Below are 25,273 nucleotides of genomic sequence, written 5' to 3'. Positions count from 1 at the left end.
ATGTTTTCCTTATCGCCATTGGACTTCCTCTCCGCCGCTCAAAGCTGCTGCTCCTGCGTCTCCAGACACTTCCTGCACCGAGCTACAGCATTCAGTGACTATCTGTCGTCGTGAGGGGGAGACAAGATGAGGTAATTTTGGCTGTTTTTCCTTTGATATTTTACATTATTGTTGTTCTTTCTAAGCCGGAGGTAGCACAAATATAAGTGTTTAAAAGTTAGGAATGTCCGGCTCCATGGAGTCAGTTTAAACCGACAGTTAGCTTAACGTTGTTACCTGCGTTAACTTGGCTACCTCCTCATCAATCAACATATCAGACTTGAACTATCAAATGGGGGCTTTTCCGTGCACCCATGGGGATGACTGGTAATTTTCAAGAGAATAAAACTGAAATTTTGTCTTAAGTTAGCTTTAACTTAGGCTAAAAGCTGCGAACCACTGCTAACTGACTGCTGTGTTGCGCTTGTCAGTTAGCAGTTTACAGTAGCTACTGTAGTCACAACATTAGCAAGCGGTGCCTATCCCTTTGATTTAACGTCAGGATTCGTAAGTTTTTACGCCGTTTTGCATGTTTATAGTTATTTCAAAGGCTGCCACAGTTATGGAAATGGCTATTCGGTGTAGTTCTGCTGTAACTGTTGAACTACAGCCAGAGTTCAGTTGTTCAGCATGCTAACAGCTAACATTGGGTGGATGTCATCGGTAAAGTTTAACGGTTTGCTTTTTTTACTTTACGTCATCTAATCAAACTTTATTTATAAAGCACTTTTCATACACAAAATTCACTCAAAGTGCTTTACTGTATCTCCCCCTTCCCAGGTAATAACCAGTCTAGCATTGCTTTGTGATGACAAAGAACCCTTAATACCAAAACAGGAATAAAACAAATAATAAAATGAGAATAAAATCTAACTGTGTGCTCTCTTTCTGCTCCTGGTTAAAATGTGTGCAGCTGAGTGTTGCAGTAGTTGTAGTGATCTATTAGACATGCTCTTAATTAACATCGCTGTTAAGTGTTTAAGTACACTGAGTATACTCTTGAGTTCAAAGTAAAAAGCTAACTTGAAATTTGCCCAAAATACCCAGATGCCACTCAGCAACAGCCCCATTGTGTGGGGGACAAAATTAGCCTGCTGATATTATTTCTGGGTGTCCCGCCCTCCATTTCAAGGACATAAGGTGCAACAATGGGCATCAGTGAGGTGCTTTTGTTTGAGTTTTATCAAGACAGGACATCAGCCAAGTATTGATTCTGTCTGCACCTCTGCTTGCATAATGTTTTCGGACTGTTATAACATTTGAAAGAACGATGTAACCAGTTTATTAATTTAGGGTTCACCATCTGTGATAGTCCAGTAATTGTACTTTGACGCTCTTCAGTCTAATTAACTGGACCCTGGTGACTTGGAGCTTTGACATTACTGCCATCTATATACCTGTACATAACACTCATGATAATAATTAACTACTCAATATGAATTATACCATAACACTTTTCAGAAACTATGTAACTTAAGTGAGTCACAGAATACAGAAGTGTAGTTGGTAGTGAACTGTATTAGTTTTGTGGGAACAATTTGAGATTGTTGCTTGCTGATGCAAAATCTCTAAAAACCCGTGTAGGTCAGCAAATAGCTCAATCTTAGATTAAATTGTGAAAGAGTCGAGACACCGTTTCCCCAAATCCTGTTGCACAAAAGCCCTTTTAGTTTAAGAAATAAAATAGCAACCAGACGTGGTCAGTCTCATTGTACCTTACACGATAAATAATGTGGTGTCTCAGCAAGGCTGTTGAGGATGTGTGACTGTTAGTCATTGTGTTCTCAGACCCTTTTGGGGTCAAGGGGCATGATGGGCCTTGTATTGCTTCATACTGAAACCTGTAATCTCCTTCTCTTATCATGGCAGCTCTTCTTTGTACTTGTTCTACTCTTATTGTAAAAATGTCTGCAATATTCACCTTTGTACAGTCGAATCCCATTGAATTACAGACATTAAATCTATTACGTTTTGTTCTAGTTTAATATCAAAATCTTACCATCTGATCTTAAATATGTGTAGGTGAGTCACCCATACTTTAAAGTTCTGCTATTGTTTTGTCCACTTCTACAATTGACCTATGTCTTTTTCTCCTCCTCTGTGTAATACAGGAACAAAGATTTTTGGGAGGGAACGTGAGGAATGACTCAAGGACATTAACATGACATAAATTAAGGACACACCTGAAACTGTCTCCTTGTTTGTCTTTTGTTTTGTTTCTGTTTTTTTGTGTTTGTTTTCGTTGTTTAGTCTCCATTTGTCTTATCTGGTGACTCTGTTCTCGTGGAGAACAGATAATGAAGGTGTATTTGTTTGGATGAAACTTAAATGTATCACGCTACTACTGTCTTGGGGACTGGCCTAGTTACTCCTCTTGTCTGCCTCCTATATCTCTGAGATTAAAGACAGCAATAGAGGTATCAAAGGTCTTGAAAAAGCCAGCACTTATCTTTGTGGCATTAATTACACGTGGGCCAGTAATTATCATGCAACATCCTCTACACAGAATTATTTACTTGTGTAGTAATTTAATTTAATTTTGTAGCCTCCTTGTTCAAACAAGGTGTGTTTGTTTGTCTTATTCATACTTAGTGAATCACTTTTTCAATGCAACCAAGAGTTTTATCCATTTGTGTAATTATTTGAAGATTTATTTGTAAAGTCAAGGAGCTGCTCAGTTGCCTTATATTGTTATCGCATTGGCGGCTTCAAGTTGTGATGTAAACATTTTTTTTGTACTTATGCAATCTTTGTGATGAACACTTCTGTGTAAATGAATGATCTTGTAGTGGAAAATATAATTTTGTAAGTTCTGTGCTCTCTAAGTATGTTTGAGATTTGCTCACTCGTTTTCCACTGGCAGTAAATTGTGTAGGCTGACGCTCTTCAGATCAAACTGTTGGACGAAGACATGAGAGCTTTTTAACTGTGACACAAAGAACTGATCTTAAGCTGTTCCCATCTTCACTGGATACATACTCTGAACAGAAGATCCTTTAAACTGGAAATATTTTTTTCTTTTGAAATGAAGACATACTTCTGAAATGGACCGACAGACCAGAAACTAAGAGACTCTTGAATCCCAACATTGAAAAGGAAGAATGATTTTGAGGAGATTTCAGGGATAAATCTCTCAGACTGACAACTCCTCAAGCATCTAACTGTAGAAAATCCAGCCCTTAAGCTCACATTTTTTCCCGATAAGCCTTGTCCGCTTTAGCAGTGAAGATGCGATCTCCAGAACCGTCTTCACCTTCCACGGCAGAAGCACTGCTTCACGGCCAGTTTGCTAGCTGGGGTTCAGGCAGCAACAGCAACAACAACAGCTGCCCCAACAGCCCTGGTGGTCCGGGCGGACTGTCCCCCATTGCCTCCCCTACTCCGTCTCCGGCCTCCAACTATGCCTTGACCCTAACCCACACCCACATACATATCCAGCGGCTGTCACCACGGTCAGGGAAGGAGGCCCGTCTCCTGCTGCCTTTATCAGAGCTGGTGGGGTGCAGCTGCCCCCGGGCCCCTGCGCCGCCCCTCCTCGTGCTGTACTGGTACCCACCAGGAAAACGGCGGAAAGGGGTTTCTCGACGCAGGCAGGTGAGGGCCTACCTGGCAGAAAGCAGGTCTGAGGCTGAGAGGTGGTCGGCTGCTGTGCAGTGTTTACTCCGAGACGTGACCGTCACTGCTGACACCGGTGAGTGTGCCTCTCACTAGTTTTAACTGTTTAAGATTAGGAATATGCTCGAATTTTAAGTTAATCCTTGAAAATGTCTTTATTTTAGATGATCGGGTGCTTCATACACAATATCACTGAAATGAAACAATTGTGTTGTCATATGTGATTCTTGTCCCCTGGTGCCTCACAAGAAAAGGAACAGACCAAAACATACAATTAAAAAAACTCAAATGAACTTCTGTTCAAATAAACTAGTGACAATCTATTGATTTTGATTTGCATCGGTGACAATAGACATTGGGTATAAAGTTAGTATGTAAACTTAATGTTGTATGCAACTGCATTGACGCTAACCATTTAGATATGATTAGAGTCAGTCTGCAAAGTTTGAGTTTAAATACATTGAAAGAGCTTGAGAAGTTCTTTAGTTGTCTCCTAAAAAGGTACAAACCCTGTGTTACAGGACCATACTGGTGCTGACTACTAGCACAATAACGTCAATTGTATATGTGTTCTTGCTGTAGTTTTGAAAGCTATATATTTGAGTTCATGGTTAGTTAACTGTACTTGAGTGATTGACTTTGACTGGCCATAATGTTTGTCTCTTTGAAAGAGTTTTGAAGTCATTGTGTTTACTAAATGGAAACACAATGTCGCCTCATGCCACCTTGATTTATGCCTCCTTTGTAAATGCATTCTAAATATAGCTTATTGTCACAATGACCCAAGACTACTGAGTAGACGACACAAATGGTACCAAGAGAAGTTCAGCATTTTAGGGGTTATGTAGCAAAACACTAAGAGAGATTAACACTAATGCAGGGTAAGAGGCTGTGCGATTTATTTCGGATTTAGTTTATTTATTTAGTTTGGATTTTCCATTGTTTGTTTGTTTCAGCTTCATCTCACATTTATGTAATATCACTTTGTTTTTGTACCCTTATCTGTCCTGCACACACGGCTGGTATCATTCAGTGTCAAATGAGAGACGAAGAGGGTGGGGCTGCTGCAGCATGCCACCGCTTCCCAAGCCCTGTATCCCCCAGCCTTAATAATCTAACAGATAGCAAGGCACCGCTCAGTGTTTACTTTAGTGTGTGTGTTTTTATCCTTTTTCCGACCGTAGGCGTCACGTTTCCCATCACTTCCTGTCTCCTTCCTCAATTTTAGACGTAATCTTTAACCCTAATTCTCCTTCATCTCCATCACTTGTTTTGTATGTACCTATCACAACACTCTCTCTTGCTTTTTGTCTGCTCCTGCCCCATTTCCTACTCCGTTGCAGTTCACCCCATTCTTCCCAGTGTTCCCAGCCTTCTGTTCCAACACTAGTTTCTGTTCCTCATAGCCTGTCTTATGTCTGGGAGTTTGAATGCGTATGGACATTATAGCTGTGGTTAGCTCTGGTGATATGCTCTGTGTTGTTTGTTGGCTAATCCAGGATTATCTGAGTGCAGTCATGTCATCTCTTTCCCCGCTGGCATCCATCCGTACCATACTAAATCTTTGATAGATTTTCAGAGATAGCTAGAGAAGGTGATTATGTAATTTGAGCTTTAAGACTGGGCTGATAAAAGAGCAATGAAGCATTAGGAAAAGCGCTAAATCCCATGTTGTTTTATTATTATTATTATTATTATATAAGCATGTAAGTGAATTTAAATGATTAACAGACGCGCTCTCAAGTGATCCATTATGCAGTGTGAAGTGAATTCTGTGAGGTAAGATGAAGCTAAATGGTTGAATGCACTCAGGATCCAGGGTTGGGCAACAGTTTGTGATGACAGCTCCCTGTTAGCTTGTTTCTAAGATGCAGATAACCTCTAGTTCCCTTCTTTATTCTGGAAAAAAAACAGTGTGAGTTTTGACTAATTCATGCTCTTTTTCATACAGAATTTTCAAGAAGTCTGCTACCTCGTCCCAGGCGACTACTGTTATTGGTCAATCCCTTCAGTGGGAGAGGCCAGGCCATGCAGTGGTGTCAGACACACATCCTGCCAATGATCAGAGAGGCCAACATCAGCTACAACCTCATACAGACAGGTAACATGCCAATGCTTTTACATACACGCAGAATAACATTATTGATCCCCAGGTGGAAATTAGGTTACGTTAAAGTTGCTGCATTTCTAGAATAGAATTTATGAACTACCTTTTAAAGAGAATATACTACAATATATAAGAATAATATTGCTGAAAATGGGATCTGTGATTAAGTCTCTTTTTCAGCATTATAGGTATGGACATATGTATAAAACATTAATTTTTAACCAGGTTTAACTTAATATATATCTGTCTCAGAGCGTCAGAACCATGCCAGAGAGCTTATCAGAGAGATATCGCTCCCAGAGTGGGATGGCATCATCATCATCTCTGGAGACGGCCTGCTGCATGAGGTGTGTAATGCTTTTTTTTTATGGGGGGTTAAACATGATTGGATACTGGGGTATTTACAAGAAGCAAATATATAACTGTGGATATATTTACCTGTGATTCAGACCACATGTATGTATCTTAAACTGGGTCCACTGATATGATTTTCTGAAATCTCTGTGTTGTGTTCTTGCAGGTAATCAATGGGCTGATGGAGCGTCCTGACTGGGAACAAGCAATAAAAACACCTGTCGGCATTCTCCCCTGCGGCTCTGGGAATGCCCTGGCTGGCTCCATCAACCACCACGCAGGGTGAGCATGTTCAAAACTCACATGTTGTTTTGTCTTATCTTTAAACTCAAGAGGACAATGTTGTCTGTGTCATGACTTCGTTATCTAGCCCTAGATATCTCTGAATAACAGAATATAGGACTTTGTATCGCCTGTTTGTCTGTACAGTTCTCTCCTGAGCTTACTGATCGGGGTGTTTTTCTTCTTCTTTGAATCTCCCTCAGGTATGACATGTGCCTTCGGGAGCCCCTCCTTTTGAACTGCTGCTTTTTGCTCTGTCGAGGCGGAGTCCGACCCATGGACGTGATCTCCGTGACGACAAGCCCTCCTCCCTCTGTCAACAGTCGTCCTGCAGCACCCAGGAGACTGTTCTCTTTCCTTTCTGTGGCCTGGGGCTTTGTGTCCGATGTGGACATTGAGAGTGAGAGGTGGGTGTGTAACTGATTCAACTGTAAGGACTTCAGCTGTTGGCTTTCTTAATCCTGCAATTTGACTTTTGTGATAACACCTTTTGTCCAAAAGAAAGATGTACTTATTTCAACATTATCTTTGCTGGTTTTGTAACACAACAGCCCTTGGGCTAAACAAATGTAATCACATACTGTAGATGCTAGATCAGCACAACTCTCCCTCTCCCTACCCCTCACCCCCTTTTTCACCCAACCAAGAATTCCTTCAGAGTATGTACCTATTTAAAGAAAAAGGGATAAAAACAGCGCATGATATTAAAGGAAAAACATCAAACAAGTCAGTTGCAGAGAAGGCATAAAAGAAACCATTGTTTGATTTAGTTGAAAGATTGGGATGAAAAAAACTATTTAAAAAAAAAGTGAAAACTATAAATGTGAGTCATATCGTTAGATTTAATCCTTATTGAAATATAAAATAATGTCTTGAGACATGTCTTTTTAAACTTTCCAGGCTTTCCTTTTAATTTTGTGCACACGGTGCTAATGCTGTCCATCTAGCAGAAGTAGTTGGGTTACACATGTAAGATTTATTTGACATAATGTTCTTGTTCCAGATATCGTGGCCTGGGCTCGGCTCGCTTCACCCTGGGCACCCTGGTGCGCATTGCGTCTCTTCGATCCTACAAGGGTCGTCTGTCCTACCTGCCTCCCTCTATCAACCCCGTCTCCCCCGACACCACACCTCCTCCCCCAAGGAGACCCCTCTCCCGCAGTATCACAGAAGGCCTGGATGAATACTGTCGAACGCCCATCCATCGCACCTGCTCCGACATGGGCATCAGCGAACAGAGGAGCCTGCGGAGGGGCGAGGTAGAGAGGGAGAAGGAGGAGAGGCAGAAAGAGAGGGAGAGAAGAAGGGAGAGGGCTAGGGGAGGGGGATCTGGCGTGGTGAGGGCAAGCAGCCTGGCAGAGGACAGAGAGAGAGAGAGAGAGGGGGAGATGGAGGCAGAAGAAGGGAGGTCAGGGACATGTTCCGAGAGTTCAGAATCAATTGAAAAGGAAGACTGCAATATGGGAAGGGGGGAGAGGTTGGAGGGGATCAAGGACGAAAGGGAAGACGAGGGGAGGGTAGAGCCAGACTCCAGCGAGATGGAGGTGGAGGAGAGGGGAAAGGATGGGGAAGGCAGTGGTGGTTCTGCGGAGGGGGAGAGAGTGGGCTGTGGGGTTGACATGGGGCGAGTGGCAGACGGAGAGCCAGAGGGTTGTCTCCCTTACCCAGAGGGTTTTCAGGACACCAGGAAGGCCCTGAGGAAGAACTCAGCCCCTTCCAGCCAGATCGCCCACGCCCTGTTCAACCAGCCGCTCAGCCAGGAGGCGGACGCAGACTCCGGCTCGTCCTTCGGGGTGGAGGACGTGGACCTGAACGGATCCTACTACCAGAAAGAGCCCTTCCAACTGGACGTTGCTCGAGAGCGTTCTCTCACCATCTCCTCCTCCCCCTTCCGTCACTCTCCCTTCTACAAGCCCAAGACCCTGGACCAAAACCAGAACGCCTCCCGGCCGAGGCCCCTCTCTCTCCTCCAGCACTCCCACTCAAACTCTCTCCCCCCGAAGCTTCCCTCCCTCTCCCTTTCTCTTTCTCCTACACCCCCATCTTCCCCTTCATGTGCCTCCCCCCACTCTTCATCCTACCTCGTCCCCCGTCCTAACACACCGAACTCCACCTCGCCCTCCCCCTCGCTACGCACACCCTCCTCAACTTTTAACTTTGACATTGCCGAGCCAGCAGGACCTCAGAAGAACCGTCCTTTATTCTCACTGCCTTTAAATGCCCCCAGAGATGAGTTGTTACCCCCCCTCGACCAACCCCTTCCCACCAGAGACTGGATCACTATTGAAGGGGAGTTTGTCCTGGTCCTGGCCCTTTATCAGTCCCACCTCGGGGCTGATCTTCATGCTGCACCCCAGGCCAGGTTTGACGATGGGCTGATCCACCTGACCTTTGTGCGGGCGGGGATCTCCAGAGCCACTCTCCTGAGACTGTTCTTCGCCATGGAAAGAGGAACCCACCACTCTGTGAGCTCGCCCTATGTGAGCCACATCACCTGCAATGCCTTCAGGCTGCAGCCTCTGTCCACACGAGGGACCCTCACTGTGGACGGAGAACTGGTGCCCTATGGGCCTCTTCAAGCGCAGGTTAGCAACACTTACTGACTGTAGTTTATGGGATATGAATCTGCCCAAAAAGCATTTATTAGTGTCTGGGAAAGAGCGAGAAACAGTCAAACTGCCTTCTTTTGATAACTAACTAATGATTTGTGTATCACTTCCATTCACTGGAAACCTCTGCTTTAGATCCACCCATACATCATTTGCATGTAACTGTAATATTCCTTATAGGACTTTGCCAGTGATAGTGGTCAGTAAATCAATAACTGTATTTCATTTGTAATTTGTTTTTAGCTATGATGATTAACACCAGGCAGAATTTAGCAAATTAGTTTTATTTAAGCTTTTAATCATAATTTCCTTAATTATTCAAACAATTACTTTTCTCCTAATTTCTTAGGAAATGTGTTGTTGTTTTGCAGATGTACTTTATGCTTTTATTAATGTTGTCAAGTTATGTTAATTTGTTCAAGTGAAACGTGTCATTAGTTATAATGTACCTTTTGTATATTTCACAGGTTCATCCCGCCTTGGCTCGTCTCATCGTTGGTGACTCTGGAGTGAAGATTAGCCGATTCTAATCAGGGATTGGTTGAGCAAATTGATGGACACAACACTCTACTGAATTATGTAATCTCTGTTTGTCATCTATACTCTGAGAGAGGGCAAGCATCTGAGAGACTTAAAATAGCTTGGATTGCAGAAACTGCTTTCCTGGGGTTTAATGAAGGGATAACCCACCGAGCCACGCATCAATGGAGCATGACTGCAGGGATTAATAGCAAATTTGAAAATGGATGGAAAATGCGCCTCATTGCACAGCTGTTGGATTACGCTCAGCATGGAAACTGCACAGCCTGAAATAGTAAGAGGGAAGAACAATCAAATGTTTAGGGTTTTTTGAGTGCAGATAGTGCATGTGTTGGATGTATACGTAGTGGTATGCATGCAGAGAAGCACTACCTGAATTTTGCCTTTTAATGAGATAGAAAGATCAAATCAAGAGAAATGTGTTCTTTAACATGCTACAACAAATACACTGAGATTCACTTGGGCCAACATCCCAATAACATTGGCCCCAACCTTCTTATCTTTCCGACCAAAGGTCAAAGTATAAATCTTCCGTCCATGAAAGGAATGCCTTATCTGACACTGGACAGTACAGTTGTACCTTTGCCCTTATTGCTCTGTGTTATAAAAGAAACACAAATATTCTTAATGTCGGTCCACCTAGCATAGTGTCCGTCCACTACATCAAAGCCAAGCTACGCTTATATACTCAGACATACTGGTAGACCCACCAAACTGCTGTTCTCTTTGAGCACACAACACCAACTGCTTTAAGCATCAGTGGAGAACTGTACACTTTAATGCTGTCAATGCAAGTGACTCAATGTAGAGCAGTGCCATCAAGCTTTTCAGGGTTAGTTCATTAGTATGAGCAGAGGAGCCGTTGAGCGGCGACCATTAATGACATTTGAAAAATAATCTGTCTTTTTTTTTTTTTGCCAGTGGATGCACGATTATGATGTCAATGTTATCACAATGTACAACATATTGATCTAGAACATGTCTGAACGTAGCAAGCTTCAGTGGTTTTAGACTGAATTTTAAAGAAATGTTTCAGAATCACACTGATCTCTCGCATATATATCACTATCTCTGAGTAATTGGAAGTTTAGAAGACATTACTTCTCTCTGTTAAATAGCAAGTAGTGCATTTAATTTGCACAATAACTGGAGTTGAAGGAACACAGAAAATCACAACACTATAATGCTTTGTAATGTTTAGACACATCTTCAGAGTTTCGCAGAATTTGACACAATGCTTTGTTCTAGAGAATTGATGCACTTGTATTAATAGCCGAGTCAAGATACTATAATAAATTGTTCGCATTGCAGTCCTAGCCTGAAATATGTATTGTCTCGATTTGAACAGTTTTTGAACGGTTTTTGAATGGAATCATCATTCATTTAAAAGTCTTTCGTAGAGACAAACAAGGACCCAACACTAAAATCTAGCGGATTTATGATCAAGAGATACATTAAAATGGACACAAAACAACTTTCCCTTGAAGAATCACCCGGCAGCAGAATTAATCCGCTGAATGATGGATTGGGTTTTGAATGGAACGTATCTTGAGAACATGTTTCAGATGGTTATAGGCTCCTCAGTGAAACCAAACCGCAGATACTGGAGCCCATAATAGGAATTGTCGTTTTTTATAAATTATTTTTCTTAAATGCAATATTAAACCCTGCTGATATTCTTGATCAGGAAAAAGGATTAATAAAACCATGTGCAGTGTATCAATCAGTACGATTATGTGCCGCCTGCTTGGGTCATCGTCTACTACATACTGTATGTCCTGGTCATACCTGGACAAATCAATGCCTTTGTAAAATAAGCATGTAAATGCTGGCTGCTGATCATGAACTGTTTAAACCTGACTGCAGAAAATTGAGTAAAACTCTTTGCTCACCAGGCATTTATTTTTCTTCTTTTATTATTATTATTTTTCTTCAGAACACACAATTCAACTTGACTAACTACTCTGCCCTCACACAGCTTCATCATGTAAATACACACTTTGGGTTAAGGCTTGTAACAGTACCAAATAGAACAAAATACTTTCACTTTCATTACGTTTTATACCAAAAAGTTAGCTCTCAATGCTAAGTAATCTAGCTCACATATCTGAACCATGTTTTGTCTATGGCCATAGCGCAGTGAGGCACATTTGATAGGACAATGTCGGGTACAACCTATGGTGTAACCCCTAAATTGATAATGCTGTTAAGATGTCTGTAGTGGACTGCCTGTAATGAAATTCTAATTATTAATAAAAATAATGTGAATATATGAAATATGCACATACACAATGTACAGTTATTAGTTATATGTGATTTTTGAATAAATGTAACCTGATAGGTTTGTCTGGAGCAAATGTACTGTACTTTTGTCACACCAGTGAGTCTTTAAATCTATATAATACAATCAGTTTCTTTTATCAACAATCTTTATTTCATTCACTTTAGTTTATTAGCATTAGTGTACCAAAGACAATATTTCCACAACATCAAGTAATTCTGAGATTTAAAGAAAAGGTACAATATCTTTAAAAAAAATGAATATTAAATCATTAACACATTGCCCATTAATAAACGAATAGATTTCCCGAGTGAAATGGCCAGGACCCAAAACACCTTTCCTTTAACGTTAATGTAATGTGTGATTGTGTGACAGGTATAGTTTTATATTGAAAAACAACTGACCGGATGTAGAACATTGCTTCCGGTGTCGCCACCTTCTTTGTCTCCGGCCCAACATTTCGACATCAGGGGTTTTCTATTTTTTCCACCTTAGTTTTTAGGATATATTTACTTATATATCCTTACATTTCTGGATTGAATGACAGTCGACTCTGAACTATTAATGCCTAAAAGCAAAGCACCAAAAATGGATGACCTGGACTACAGTAAGTGAGCTTTCTAACGAGATATCTGCATGTCGCTAGCTAGCTGTGGCTAGTTGTAGCTACTGGCTCGGTGTATTTGCTCAGGTGTGACAGTGCTCAACCCTTTTAACATTTACATGACCCATATTGACCATATAGCCTGTTCTGTCTTTTCCATAAAGTGTGCGTAAACACCTAAACCACATTCAGGGTAAAAGGAGCCACAGCGGTGCATTAGCTTAGCCTGACGCCAACTAAATATTGATTAATGTCTCTGTGTGCTCGGAGCTAAGGTTTCAGCTAACCTCGATGGACATTTAAGACCTTCGAGTTAAGCAAGATAGGTTTGCTCATTTCAATTGTTCTGGTTTTGTAACCAGTAGCCTGTCTGTCTGGTGGAGTATGAATCAAACAGCACAGTGGATGCAGACTGTGGGCGTGGTTGGTGGTGTTTTAGAGCAGCTGTTAGTTTCAGACTAAACACACTGCTGATGGAGGCTTTGCGGGATCACGAATCATCATTTTTCACACACCATCAATCCATATGTTGTGGGACATGTATACACATTGTGAAGACACTCTGATAAAAGTAAAAGTCCTGCATTCAAAATCTTACTCAAGTAAAATTACTAGTATTCAAATATACTTGAAGTACCAACAATGATGCTCAATGGCCCATTTCCGAATCATATATTAAATTACTTTACACGTTAATGTGTCTACACTCTACCACAGCTGGTCAATGTTGGATGATTAGAATAGCTTTATATACTGCTGCATGATATTTAACGTATCATTTATTATTATTAAAGTGTATTTAACAAATGATTTATATTTTGTATTAGCTAATACATTTAATCTGAAAAACTCGTATTTAAAGCTGTCAAATACATGTAGTGGAGTAAAAATAGTGGCTTCCAAAATGTGTTAGAAGAAGAAGAAGCATAAGGAAGCGTAATCAGAAAACACTGATGTAAAGTACAAGTAAAAGTACCTCAAAATCATACATTAGTAAATGTACTTAGTTACTATCCACCACTGTTCAGTTGCCAGTATATAAAGTACACCTAGCGTTACTCCAGTCTACTGAGAGCTGTTTATTCAACATGATTTATTCATGGCTTTCATCATCTGGAGACTACTGTTGTTGTTTTTTTATTTGTATTGCCTTAAGATTTGATGTGTTTCTAACATGTAGTCTTCCCAGTTCCCACACTTAAAAGTTGACAATAATTGAAAAAGCCATAGGGTGATTTACAACACCACTCCACCACAAACCTGCTCCTGAGCTCCTCTTACTGTTGTGAAAGCGTTTTAGACATATTAGGTAAAGCTTTAACTCTGCGTGAAACCGGCTGACATATTTATTACATATTTATGCTCTTAGTGAATATATGAAAAAGGCAGATGTCACTGCTATTTTCTTACCTTGACCACATTGAACCAAGTTATTAAAGAAAATGTATTTTTCTTACACAGTTCAAATATTGGAAAATAAAAGATACTTGTTTCAATGTAATATTGGTTTAAAAATAACGGTGAAATCTACCTTATTTGCATTTTAACCAATAAAAATCAAGCTTTTCCAAATCTGAAACTGTTAGGAGTTGTAAGCTTCTCTGGGATTGTCTGGTCTAGTTTTGTCAAGTCGAGGTAAAGCCTAGTGGTTTATGGTCTTGACCTGAACAGGACAGGTAGAGTCACGTTTTGGTAAATACCTTTTGAGAAAGTTGTGTAACTCGACTGTAAAGTAGACTTTGAAACCACGGGAAACAAACTTTTAAATGGTTATTAATGATTGAAAGGATGCTTTATAATTAAGAAGTCTATCAACCAGCCTTCCATGTGATTGTAACCTTTATCTACGTACATGCTTAATACCATAATATAATGTGTATGCTGCAGCCTTTGTAGATGCCAAGAACATAAATGTGCTTTATACTTCTGTTTTACCTATGTTACATCTTAAATGTAATGAAATGATTGATGGAGCTGCATTCGGTGTAAATGTCACTCTTCCTCACTTGACACTTTGCAAAGTGACTGACTACCTTCTCTTGAAGTAGTTGGAATAAAGAAGGTTTGTAATGAGTCTCTCAAATGACAATTCATTCACCTTTATTATATTTATTTAGTTTTGGAATTGGATGAAATATCAGACGAGTATATCTCTTCACCCACCAAATACAACTCAAACTAATTGCTCCGCTTGAAACCACTAGTGATGAGCAAAGAAATATATCTCCCGTGATTTTGATTAGGCAGTCTTTAAACTCATCTGGATGTTGAAGCAGTGAGCTGGGGTTGGCTGTTAGATTAGTCTGTTGGATAAATGCTTTATTATTCAACCTGTCTGTCGGAAACTAGTACGAACAAAGTTTGCCATTATAAAAAGTTATAATTGTTAAAACAAATGTACATGTCTTCACCGAGTGTCTTCTTACTGCCAACTACAGACGTCACTGTAACTAAACGCTTCTCCCAATCCTCTCCATTGTAAGATAATGATAGATTGAGTCTTTCATAGCAAAATTGAGAAACAATGCAATTCTCAAAAGAGTTGTTTTTCATGGCGTTTTATATTACTAATAAAGACACAATCTGCCTTTTTGTGTCAGATTTCTAGCGTACCGTTACAAAATGTTATTTCTGCCTCAGCCGTAATGGACTCATTCTTCTTCTCTTCCCTTACAGTCCCAGTAGACCTCAGCCCAGAGGAGCGCTCTGAGCTGGAGGACATCCGCAGGAGGAAGGGCGTCCTGCTGCAGGAGATCCAGAGACTCCGGGAGGAACTACGAGAGGCCATTATGGAGGTGGAGGGACTGGAGACCAGCACAGAGGGCAGGTAGGAAGAAGAAGATGCTCAGTTCTTGCACAGGACAAAATGACAAGAGCTGGCTTCTTGATCGCCAGAATGTGCGCGTTTTTTTTATTCAACATTCTCAAATACATTATCACTTACAATTATGTATTTGTAGTAGGGATGTCCCGATCACCTTTTATGCTCCCGATCCGATTCCAATCATTTGATTTTGACAATTTGCCGATACCGATTTTTCCCGATCCGATCTTTATGCAATGCATTAAGAGAAAAAAAAGAAAAAAAGCATTCAAGTTGTCCCTTAAGGTTATTTTTTTATTTAAATTGGATATTGGATAAATAAATTGGATCAGTTCAGCTCTGCTGCCCACTCTGTTGCCAGATTTGAGAGAAATAAGCAACCAGGTCTATGAAAACAAGCCCCAAAGAAGCAACACATACATGATGTTGTGTAATTTGAAACCAAAACTAAGGCCTCAGGATGACTTTAAGACTTGAACATGGTCATTTTTGTTTTGTAACATTGAATACAAAATTTAAAAAAAGTATTTATTAAAAGAAAATCCCGATCCCCGATTTTTTTCTTCCGATCTTTTGAAAATCACGTGATCGGCTCCGATCACGTGATCGGATCGGGACATCTCTAATTTGTAGTTGTCCTAAAAGCTAACAAAGCCCAGCAAACAGCGGTATTTGTATTCACTTCAGATCACCCTATTCAGCTGGAGTCTTACCACCTTTTATTACTGTGTCAAAATGAAAGATTTGACTGCAGTCCCTGATGCTTTTTTCATCACCTTTTCAACTGTGTTCATCTTTTTTAATGCCTCCATATTGTTGCGCTTACAAATGCTGTTGATCATTAGTTGACATCATAGTCTTGTCCTTAATGGATATTAGTTCTTAATAAATTGTCTGGTAAAGAGTGGTTATTTTAGGTAAGCAATATGAAGGTATACGTAAAAGAAATTCAGTGAGAGCTTATGTTTTAATATATATATTTAATTTACTTTAAAAGAAAGGGACGTTATTTCAGATCAAAGGTTGAAATGACAATTAACAGCTTGAAGAAAAATGATGGTATTAATGTTAAGTGTATTAGGGTTAAGTAAGTATTGTGATCTTTAGTGATTTGTGTTGGAGATGTGATGTAAACACCGCAAAGGCTATTTTTTCTAACATTCAAAATGTCTGCTCTCTGCAGTAAAACTCTCCAGAAAAGCAGGCATGTGGCGATGGGAAGGAAGAAATTCAACATGGATCCCAAAAAGGTAAAGCTTCCATACTTCACATGTGGACTCAGCCGTCCCTCTGTCTTTAGCGTGTGGTGACAGGCCCTTCTCCCCTCTGCTGCAGGGCATCGTGTTCCTGGTGGAGAACGAGCTGATCAGACACACTCAGGAGGACGTCGCTCAGTTCCTCTACAAAGGAGAGGGCCTCAACAAGACTGCCATCGGAGATTACCTGGGAGAAAGGTGCTTGGCCTGGAAATATCTTTAGACTTTCTTACCTAACGTAACACTCATTTGTAACTGTGATCTTTCTTTCTGTTCTGCAGGGACGACTTCAACCTCAAAGTTCTTCAGGCTTTCGTTGACCTCCATGAGTTCACTGATCTCAACCTCGTCCAGGCACTCAGGTAAACTTCCTGTTTTGAACCAGGGACAACATGTCTTGAATAATCCTGGCACAATGGAAACTCTCATTGTCACTTACAGTAAGGTTAGAAAGGGTTACAATGATGCAAGAGAGAGCGGTATTAACTCTGCCTTGATGCCAAATATGTTCCCTCCGACTTGAACTAAACCTGGACCTGTTTCTGCAGACAGTTCCTGTGGAGTTTCCGTTTGCCCGGTGAAGCCCAGAAGATTGACAGAATGATGGAGGCCTTTGCTCAGAGATACTGCCACTGCAACCCCGGCGTCTTCCAGAGCACCGGTAAACTGGTTATTCTGCATTTCCTCTGAGATGATCTGCTACCAACCTATTGTTGACTTCTCTGTGTGTGGTTGGTATCTGCCAACTTTAAAGAAAGTGCTATTTTCCTGTGATGGGTCACAGGAAGGGCACTGCCCAGAAGACGTGCACTCACACAAACAACAAGCCCCTTACCAGAAATGTCCTCATATGAAACCCTGCAGTCTGCCAATTCCTAAACCTCGCTTTTCAGTAAAAACATCTTGTTTTCTTTTATGATTTCCTTTAATTGTTTAAGAAGAGGTTTAGCAATGCCTGTCATTTTGTTTTTAAGAAAAAAAACATGGCAAGGCTCATAATGGTATCAGTCCAAGCTTTTGTTGAGTTTGATCGAGTAGCTTTGAATGTCTGGTGTCTTTTTATGCCAGGATATACAGGAGTAGGCCTCCTTTGGGATTGGGAAGTTTGTGCATTTTGAAAGTGATTTCATCTTTCTCTTTTCAATACATTTTAACTTGGACTTTATTAAAAAAGAATCCTACATAGCCACCACTGGAATCTATTTCTAAAAATAGCATAATACCATATTAGTGAAGCCTAATCCACCCTGCAATTGTGCAGAAATACAGGGATTACGCAGAATAAGAAGACATGCAAAAAAAGCATTCAAATAGTTATTTAGACTCTGAACTATTCACTAAAGCCCAAACCTGTTTCTCTCTAATATTCATTTAAAATGTAGTAAATAATCAAATGTTTTGTGTGGAACTAGAGTCTTATTCTCTTTCTTCTCCTGTTTGCAGACACATGTTATGTGCTGTCATTTGCCATCATTATGCTGAACACAAGCCTCCACAACCCAAATGTGAGGGACAAACCCGGACTGGACCGCTTCATCTCGATGAACCGAGGCATCAACGAGGGGGGAGACCTCCCCGAGGACCTGCTCAGGGTACCATGAGATCTACATTTTGTTTTGGGAAATGGCTAAGTTACAACAAAATGAACACATTGAAGAGATTGAAGTGAGCTTACTTTACTTTTATCCTGTGTGTTGTTCCAGAATCTCTATGATAGCATTAAAAATGAGCCCTTCAAAATCCCAGAGGACGACGGCAACGACCTGACGCACACCTTCTTCAACCCGGACAGAGAGGGCTGGCTTCTCAAACTCGGTGAGACGATGCCAGGGAGGCTTTGTTGTGGACTACTTTATTTCATGTTGCCTTTTAACCCTGATCCTGTACAATTGAACAAATTGATTGTATCAGTGTTACAGATATCAGAAGTATTTCCATTGTGAAGAGACAGTGCTATGTCCCGTATGCAGTGTACTTTGTTCTCTCTTGAGGTTTTGTGCTCTGATGACACACCCTCCCGTCTCTAAGGGTTGCTGCTCTCTGCCTTATCTCATGATGGTGAACAGGAGACTCACTTTCCTGCGTCATGGCATTCTAAAAATCGGATGTTTTCTTTTGCATGGCGGGTCCTGTGAACTCTGTCACTAATAAAATCTCTTTCTCTTCCTCGTCCCCGTCCGTCTCTCTTTCTCTATTTGTCCTCTGTCTCTAAATCCTCCGGTCCCTTTTTGTCTCTGCTTCTTCCCTGCGATTTCCACCCTCTACTGCCGCTGCTTGTTTTCTCAGGAGGTATGTACGGACAGTTGTTGTAGTTTGAAAACGTTAGCCACGTAGTTAGCTGTAAGACATTAGAAATAGTAGATTAGTCCCAATTCAACTTTTCCCCCATGAAGGAAATCTTCTTCCCACTCGTGATCACAATGAGCATGTTTTTGTGTTTCAGGGGGACGCGTGAAAACCTGGAAGCGACGATGGTTCATTCTCACAGACAACTGCCTTTATTACTTTGAATACACCACAGTAAGTCGGTGCAACACTCGAGGGAGTCTGCCACTCCTTGCAGATGTATCTGGTGCAGGTCGTACAGGATGTTGCTGCTGTATTTGCGTGGAGTTTTCTGAGGGGAAAAAAGCAACAGGATCAGTTGCATTGTTGTCTTATCTTGCAATATAATCTGATAGTGGCTACAGTTGCAAGGCTTCTGGAAAATGTGATTGTTTTTTAAAGGTTATTTAAGGCCTACGGGTAAAATTGGGTATTCCCATTGGCAATAATGTAATGTATCTAAAATGGGGTTAGGTTACTGAACTCAAGGATTAAATGCACGACTGTGGTAATCCCCAGAAGACAAACTGGTTTGGTTCCACATTCATAATCGCAACAAAAGAGACGAGTCAGACTGGTCACATGAGGCCACATTTCAAAGACCTGCTTTCCAAAACACCGGGAGGACTCCAGTGTAGCTCCGGATACCACCTTGCTAAAACTACAATTCAAACAATGAATACACCATTTGTCACTTACTGAAAGGCTGGTTTTAAGTTCTGCTTCTAAGAAAAAGATACAAATCACAAGGCAGATGCATGCATTCATTTGTTATGTCGGCTGTACATTTATTGACTTTCTTAGTGAAACAACAGGCATCGGAAATAAATGCAACTGTTAATGCAGAAAAATACACATTACAGGCATTTTAATGTTGTAACTCTTTTGCCAATAATCTGCTGTTATTGTGTGTTTCCCTAACAGGATAAGGAGCCGCGAGGTATCATTCCTTTGGAAAACCTTAGCATCCGGGAGGTAGAAGACCCAAGGAAGCCTGTAAGTTTGAATGATTGCAGTCTAGGCCAGGGGTTCCCAAACTTTTCAGCCCGCGACCCCCAAAATAACAGTGCCAGAGACTGGTGACCCCCTGTTTTTTATTTTTTCTTCTATTTTTATTTTGTAATCATCTCGCGACCCCCATTTTGGGAACCCCTGGTCTAGGCAAATGTTGTTATCACATAGTTTCATAACTGTTGATTTCACAACAAACTGTAACTGTTTATCTACGTATTTAATATTCTTTCATTTTTTTACAAAAAGAACTGCTTTGAGCTGTACATCCCCAACAACCGTGGGCAGCTGATTAAGGCGTGCAAGACGGAGGCTGATGGGAGGGTAGTGGAAGGAAACCACAATGTGTACCGTATCTCCGCCCCCGCACCGGAGGAGAAGGACGAATGGATCCACAGCATCAAGTATGGAAATGCAGAATATCATTATTGGAAAAGTTTGGGTAGCAGTAGACTAGTGAGAAAGTTTAACAAATCTTTTCATTTAAACCCATTAAAACCACAATTTTAAAATCTGCCTTTCGACGTAGAGCTCTGGCTTCCAACGTGTCGTTTTTCAGGTTTCCCCAAGAGATCAATCAATGTTGTTACTAATCGCGGACATGTCTCAGATTTGAGCAAAAAATACCCCAAGTATTTGGTATACAGAAAATACTTGAGGTTTATTTGTTGTTGTTTTTAAAACTAGCAATTCATCCATATATATTTGTAATGTCACTTTAGGCCTTTATTGTCCTCTAAGGACATCAGAGCAACTCATTTAAAGTGAAGCACAAGGTGAGGCGCCCAATTTAGTTTATGCCAAAGTAATTTGATGTAATTGTATTTTGATAATCCACTCGACTCAATAGTGTTTCTTTGTTGTTTGTTTGTTCCTACAGATCTGCTGTCAGTGTTGATCCCTTCTACGAAATGCTCGCTGCGAGGAAGAAACGTATATCACTGAAGAAGAAGGAGGAACAACCGTAGAGTATTCAACTCATTCTCTAGCTATCTTCCTCTCTCCTTCTCATCCTCCTTCCAACAGGAAACACACATTCTCTTCCCTGCTCCTCACTACCTGTCCATAAGTTTAGTTGCTCCTCGTTCCACCGTCCTCGAACACATCCTCTCCCTGATAAGAGGACTCCTTGGTACCCCGTCTACCAGACTCTTGAACACCTCCTTCAGAGTGAAGCGCTCCCCGCCGTGGCTGCCTCTTGTTAACCCCTTTCTTACACTACTGCTGGTATACACACACTGACACACTACAACCAGAGCACATCGTCCGTCCCGTCTTCTCACCACCTCCCTCTCGTTCAGCATCTAAGTGATCTGTGCACTGGGCTTAGACCATATTCAGACTAATGTTGGTGATTTCAGAAACAAGTCTTTCCTGTTTTCCAAAATGCAGGGACCACGAAGGATTTAAAAAGGCTATGATTGTTGAGATTTAGGGCATCCTGATTATTTTTTGGAAATCTTTTTTCCTCCATTTCCTCCTAACTGCCTTGTAAATCACAAACAAAACTTTAAGAAAAACTGACAGCTGTTCATCAGAACTATGTCCAGCCTCTGACTGAAGCAGCCTTTGTGCAGAAGAGGTTTAATATTTCTCTCTATGGGCTCTGGCCTTTAAGAATACTCTATGAAAATACAATGGTGACACAAAGCCTTCTATGTTTCTGACATCTGCATTAGTGTGAATACGGTCTTTTTCAGAGTAGCAAGCCGCTTCAGTTCCCGTGGAGTGTTCTTTCACATTTATGATGACACTGCCTAAATGAGAAATGGCCTTCCTCGGTTGTGTGCACCCCAGAAAAATGTGAATTCAAATACTACAAATGTTTTTTTAGTTAAAGGACAGGTATGTAGGATTTGTGGTGGATCTATTAAGAGAAGTGGAATATATTATTCACCTTTTAGGTTTTCTTTAGTGTATAATCATCACTTATCATGAAATCGTTAGCTTATAATGAGCGCGTCATATCTACACACGGTGCCGTTTCTGCCAGCTCTAGAGGGGGGCATTGTGTTTTTCAGCTGGAATTTTGAGGCACAGCGTTGAAAAGATGGAGATTAGGAAGACGAGGTTGTTGGTGCTGGCCAAACATTTGATGTATTAAGAAGTTTTGAGAACAGTAATGGAGGGTCATACTCATTATCTGGCTCAAGAAAAAGCTAACAAGTGTGAATTATTGCTGCCAAGGAAGCAAAAACGTAAAGAATGTGAACGCTAGATACCAATAAATCCTACACACTGGACCTTTGACGATAGAAAGAGAAGAATCTGTTTAAGTCAACGCAGCAAAAAGATTTCAGATCACTGAGATGTGCCCATTGCTTCCTATACTACTCTAAATGGCTTTGACACGCATAACTACCGTCTAAACCCTACATACTGTAACCCTTATGTGAGGAAAATGTCACTGTTCATGACTGTTTGCCAAGTTACTGTTGATTTTCAATTACAGGGCAGAAAGGTTGCTTTACTTTCAGTATTAATGGAGAAAGCAATTTCTCTCCTTCCAGATAGCTTTTTGTTTCAGCTCACTAAGACAAGATGTGTTGTTTGGCATGTTTCTTTACATGCTTCAGCAATAGCTGTAGGCTTGTTTATATTACATTGAGCTGACGTTTTTATCCAAAGCAACTTACAATAAGTTTACAAATCCTTAATAACACTTTACTGAGCAATGATCATCACGTCCTCTCAGATGTAATGTTCTAGCATGCCACCCATATTTCTTTCCTGCTCAACACTACAAGATGAACACGGACATCTCTCTCACAACAAGTAATAACTCTGCAAGACATTTTAACTGTTAGAGCCTGGACTGTCCGCTATAGTGCGTTTCATGAAGTCACAAAGGCAGCTCATTACAATGTATACTTTTTGTAAATAGATGTTAGCATATTTGTTATACACATAGAAATGATTTAATTTATTCTTTATCTTTTGTTCAAATCTGATTTTTGTACGAGCTACTGTAGGACTGCATGTTGATAAACTGAACCGTCAGAGTAGGTACTGATGCATCGCTGATCATGCTAGTGCACTGATTTGAAAAGTGTTAGTGTTCCCTGTTAATACCGATAAATAGCTTTTAATATTGAGGTTGATTTAAGCATATAGCTATTGGTCTTATCGTAGATTCTTTTCTGAATGAGATGGTGTTAAAGAGATGTTTAGAAGTCTGGTTTATTTATTTTAGAGTAAACCAGACTGAAGCACAAGCAGCAAAGAGTCTCAAAAACTAAAGTCCAGTTTTTGACTCAATGGCTGCCCAGAGACCACTTGAAGTGTGCGGGGGCTTCTCACAAGCTGACATTTCCATCATACAACAGTAATTAAAATGAAGAGGCAACAAAACAAGGAACACTAACAAAGCGTTGATTCATTATATAATAGTAAAGATATTCAGATGTAATGAATCGGTAACAAGTTTAGATTTGTGTCCAGTGATAGATTTGCTTGACATCCAGTTCATAAACGTATTGCTAGTTGTTTATTGAATTGGCAATTTTTAGAAGGTAGTGAAAATATTTGTCTACTGCACTTTATCAATTTTGGCATTTTGGAGAAAATGCTGTTACTTTGACTGACAACACTCCAATACTCTGTAGCACCCTCTACTGGTGATCTCACACTGCAATATGCTGAAGGACGAACCATTAACTGTAGAAATTACATTATTTGAAGCTTTTTCTTTGTGATGACAACATGAAGACTTTGTTTTAAAGACACAGCTGGTGATTGGTTCTTCAAATAACAGATATTGAGTTGCCTTTACTCTCCTACTTTATGAAACTGACAAAGGCCTAACTTTAATCCTCCATGTTTGTGTGCTAACAAAACACACAGACTATCTGTAGGCCTCGACCTTCTGGGTATTCTTGAAGTGCAAAGTTGCCAAAAAAAACAGTTGGTACAACAAATGTTTATTTAAACATTACAAATGAACACTGAAATGATCAGACTGAAACTGGGCCTCTTCAGAAAATGTTTATTTTGTATTATTTATTTTTATTTACTGTTAAGTTGAAGATGGATAGATCATCTGTAAATGTAGCAAAAGGAAAACCATGATTCATTGGTACGAATAAACTACTGTGTAAAAATAAAAGGTAAACCAAGATGATGTATTGCTGTTTTATTTTTTTGAAATGGGGGGGCGAGGGGTTTGTCTTTATATTTAATCTGCTAGGTCAACTTTATTTATGAACCCTGCATGATCTTGTATAGCATACGGTCAGGGCCGTATCCAGGATTTCCTAAATACCGAGGTCCAAATATGTTAGGGGGGTTCAGGGGACACCCCCCGAGATTTTTGGGATTTTCATGATCTAGTTAGGTGCTTTTTAAGTCCTGTGAGGGGTCACACATTGGATAATATATTGATTTCAAACCATGTCAGTGGGCTGATAATGTCAGCATAAATTATTTTTGAAAGTGTAATACATAAACATCAGCTGATTGTTACTATTAATGATCTGGACATGCAGAAGAGGCTAAAATGATCACAAAACATTGTCAACATTCATTTTCCATGTCTCTCTTCTTTCCATAACCTGCACCCTCTCTTCCCTGTTCATTACTCTCTCTGTCCTCTACTCTTTCTCTTTGTTCAATCTCTCCCTCGTTGTTCACTTTTTGCTCCTCCTCACTTGTCGCTCCTGCCAGTGAATTAAAAGCAATTCAGCAATTTAGTTAATTTCACTTGTTTGTTTGCATTCTTTTTATTTTATACAATTGTATGTTATTATGACATCATAACTGCAATAGATGTACAGTATGTTGTTTTACAGTTATGCCTATTGTAAATTAAGATTATATATATATATATATAAGTCGCTCTAGGAAAAATCGGTATTCGGTCCGTCGGGCCTGAACATGGCCTCTCGCTTCCGCTCCTACTCTTATAGATTCTCTAGACTCAAGTCTCCTCCTCACTACCCCATAGATCTCTAGGCTCAGGTTCGCCCGACGAACACAAAGACAAGTGTCCTTAGGTAGTACTGGTCAGTCTGAGGACAGACTTGCGAGATGCAATCGTCACCCTGCAGGCCTGTTGTACTGTGATTGAATATAACGTCGATATCCGATAAAGAAACCCCAGAATCCAACGAACTTTTTGATCGAATCTGTCGATTTCAATTAATATAAGTAGGTTCAGGACTTCCTATGGGAAAATTGTTTGCAACAATTACGAAAAGAAAGTGAAGCGTAAACTCATTTTGTCTACCTCTATATTGTAACATAACAAAGAAAATGTGACTAAGTCTATATTACTTTTCTGATGCATGTCAGCTTCAAGTCGATAACCATTCCTTCTCTGTCCTTCCGCTCTGCTCTCTTTCTCTCTCTCTCTGTTTCACTACCTTCAGTCCTCCGCGACGTCCATGTCTCTCTTCTTACATCCGAAGTTATTGGGTAGAGAGAATAGA

General features: G+C 40.4%; 2 protein-coding genes across 2 annotated transcripts; both read left to right on the top strand.

Moving 5' to 3' along the window:
- Positions 1-43: 43 nt before the first annotated feature.
- sphk2 (sphingosine kinase 2) lies at positions 44-11,892 on the top strand. Its single transcript, XM_010788531.1, has 8 exons — positions 44-131; positions 2,151-3,730; positions 5,606-5,755; positions 6,014-6,108; positions 6,282-6,397; positions 6,601-6,804; positions 7,401-8,982; positions 9,474-11,892. The coding sequence occupies exons 2-8, from the start codon at positions 3,268-3,270 to the stop codon at positions 9,534-9,536; spliced, it is 2,673 nt and encodes an 890-aa protein (XP_010786833.1). The 5' UTR covers positions 44-131; positions 2,151-3,267; the 3' UTR covers positions 9,537-11,892.
- A 370-nt stretch (positions 11,893-12,262) lies between these two features.
- Positions 12,263-23,964, top strand: cyth2 (cytohesin 2). The gene is made up of 12 exons (XM_010788530.1): positions 12,263-12,434; positions 15,108-15,258; positions 16,439-16,505; positions 16,591-16,709; positions 16,793-16,873; positions 17,060-17,172; positions 17,955-18,103; positions 18,215-18,326; positions 18,955-19,031; positions 19,761-19,832; positions 20,097-20,251; positions 20,728-23,964. Exons 1-12 carry the CDS (start codon positions 12,368-12,370, stop codon positions 20,813-20,815), a joined length of 1,251 nt encoding a protein of 416 aa, XP_010786832.1. The 5' UTR covers positions 12,263-12,367; the 3' UTR covers positions 20,816-23,964.
- The last annotated feature ends 1,309 nt before the right edge of the window (positions 23,965-25,273 follow it).

This window comes from Notothenia coriiceps, unplaced genomic scaffold (assembly GCF_000735185.1).
Source record: "Notothenia coriiceps isolate Sejong01 unplaced genomic scaffold, NC01 NC01_scaffold00031853, whole genome shotgun sequence".
Taxonomy (NCBI): domain Eukaryota; kingdom Metazoa; phylum Chordata; class Actinopteri; order Perciformes; family Nototheniidae; genus Notothenia; species Notothenia coriiceps.
The sequence above is the reverse complement of the archived record's forward strand: the minus strand, read 5'-3'. Positions and strand labels throughout refer to the sequence as shown.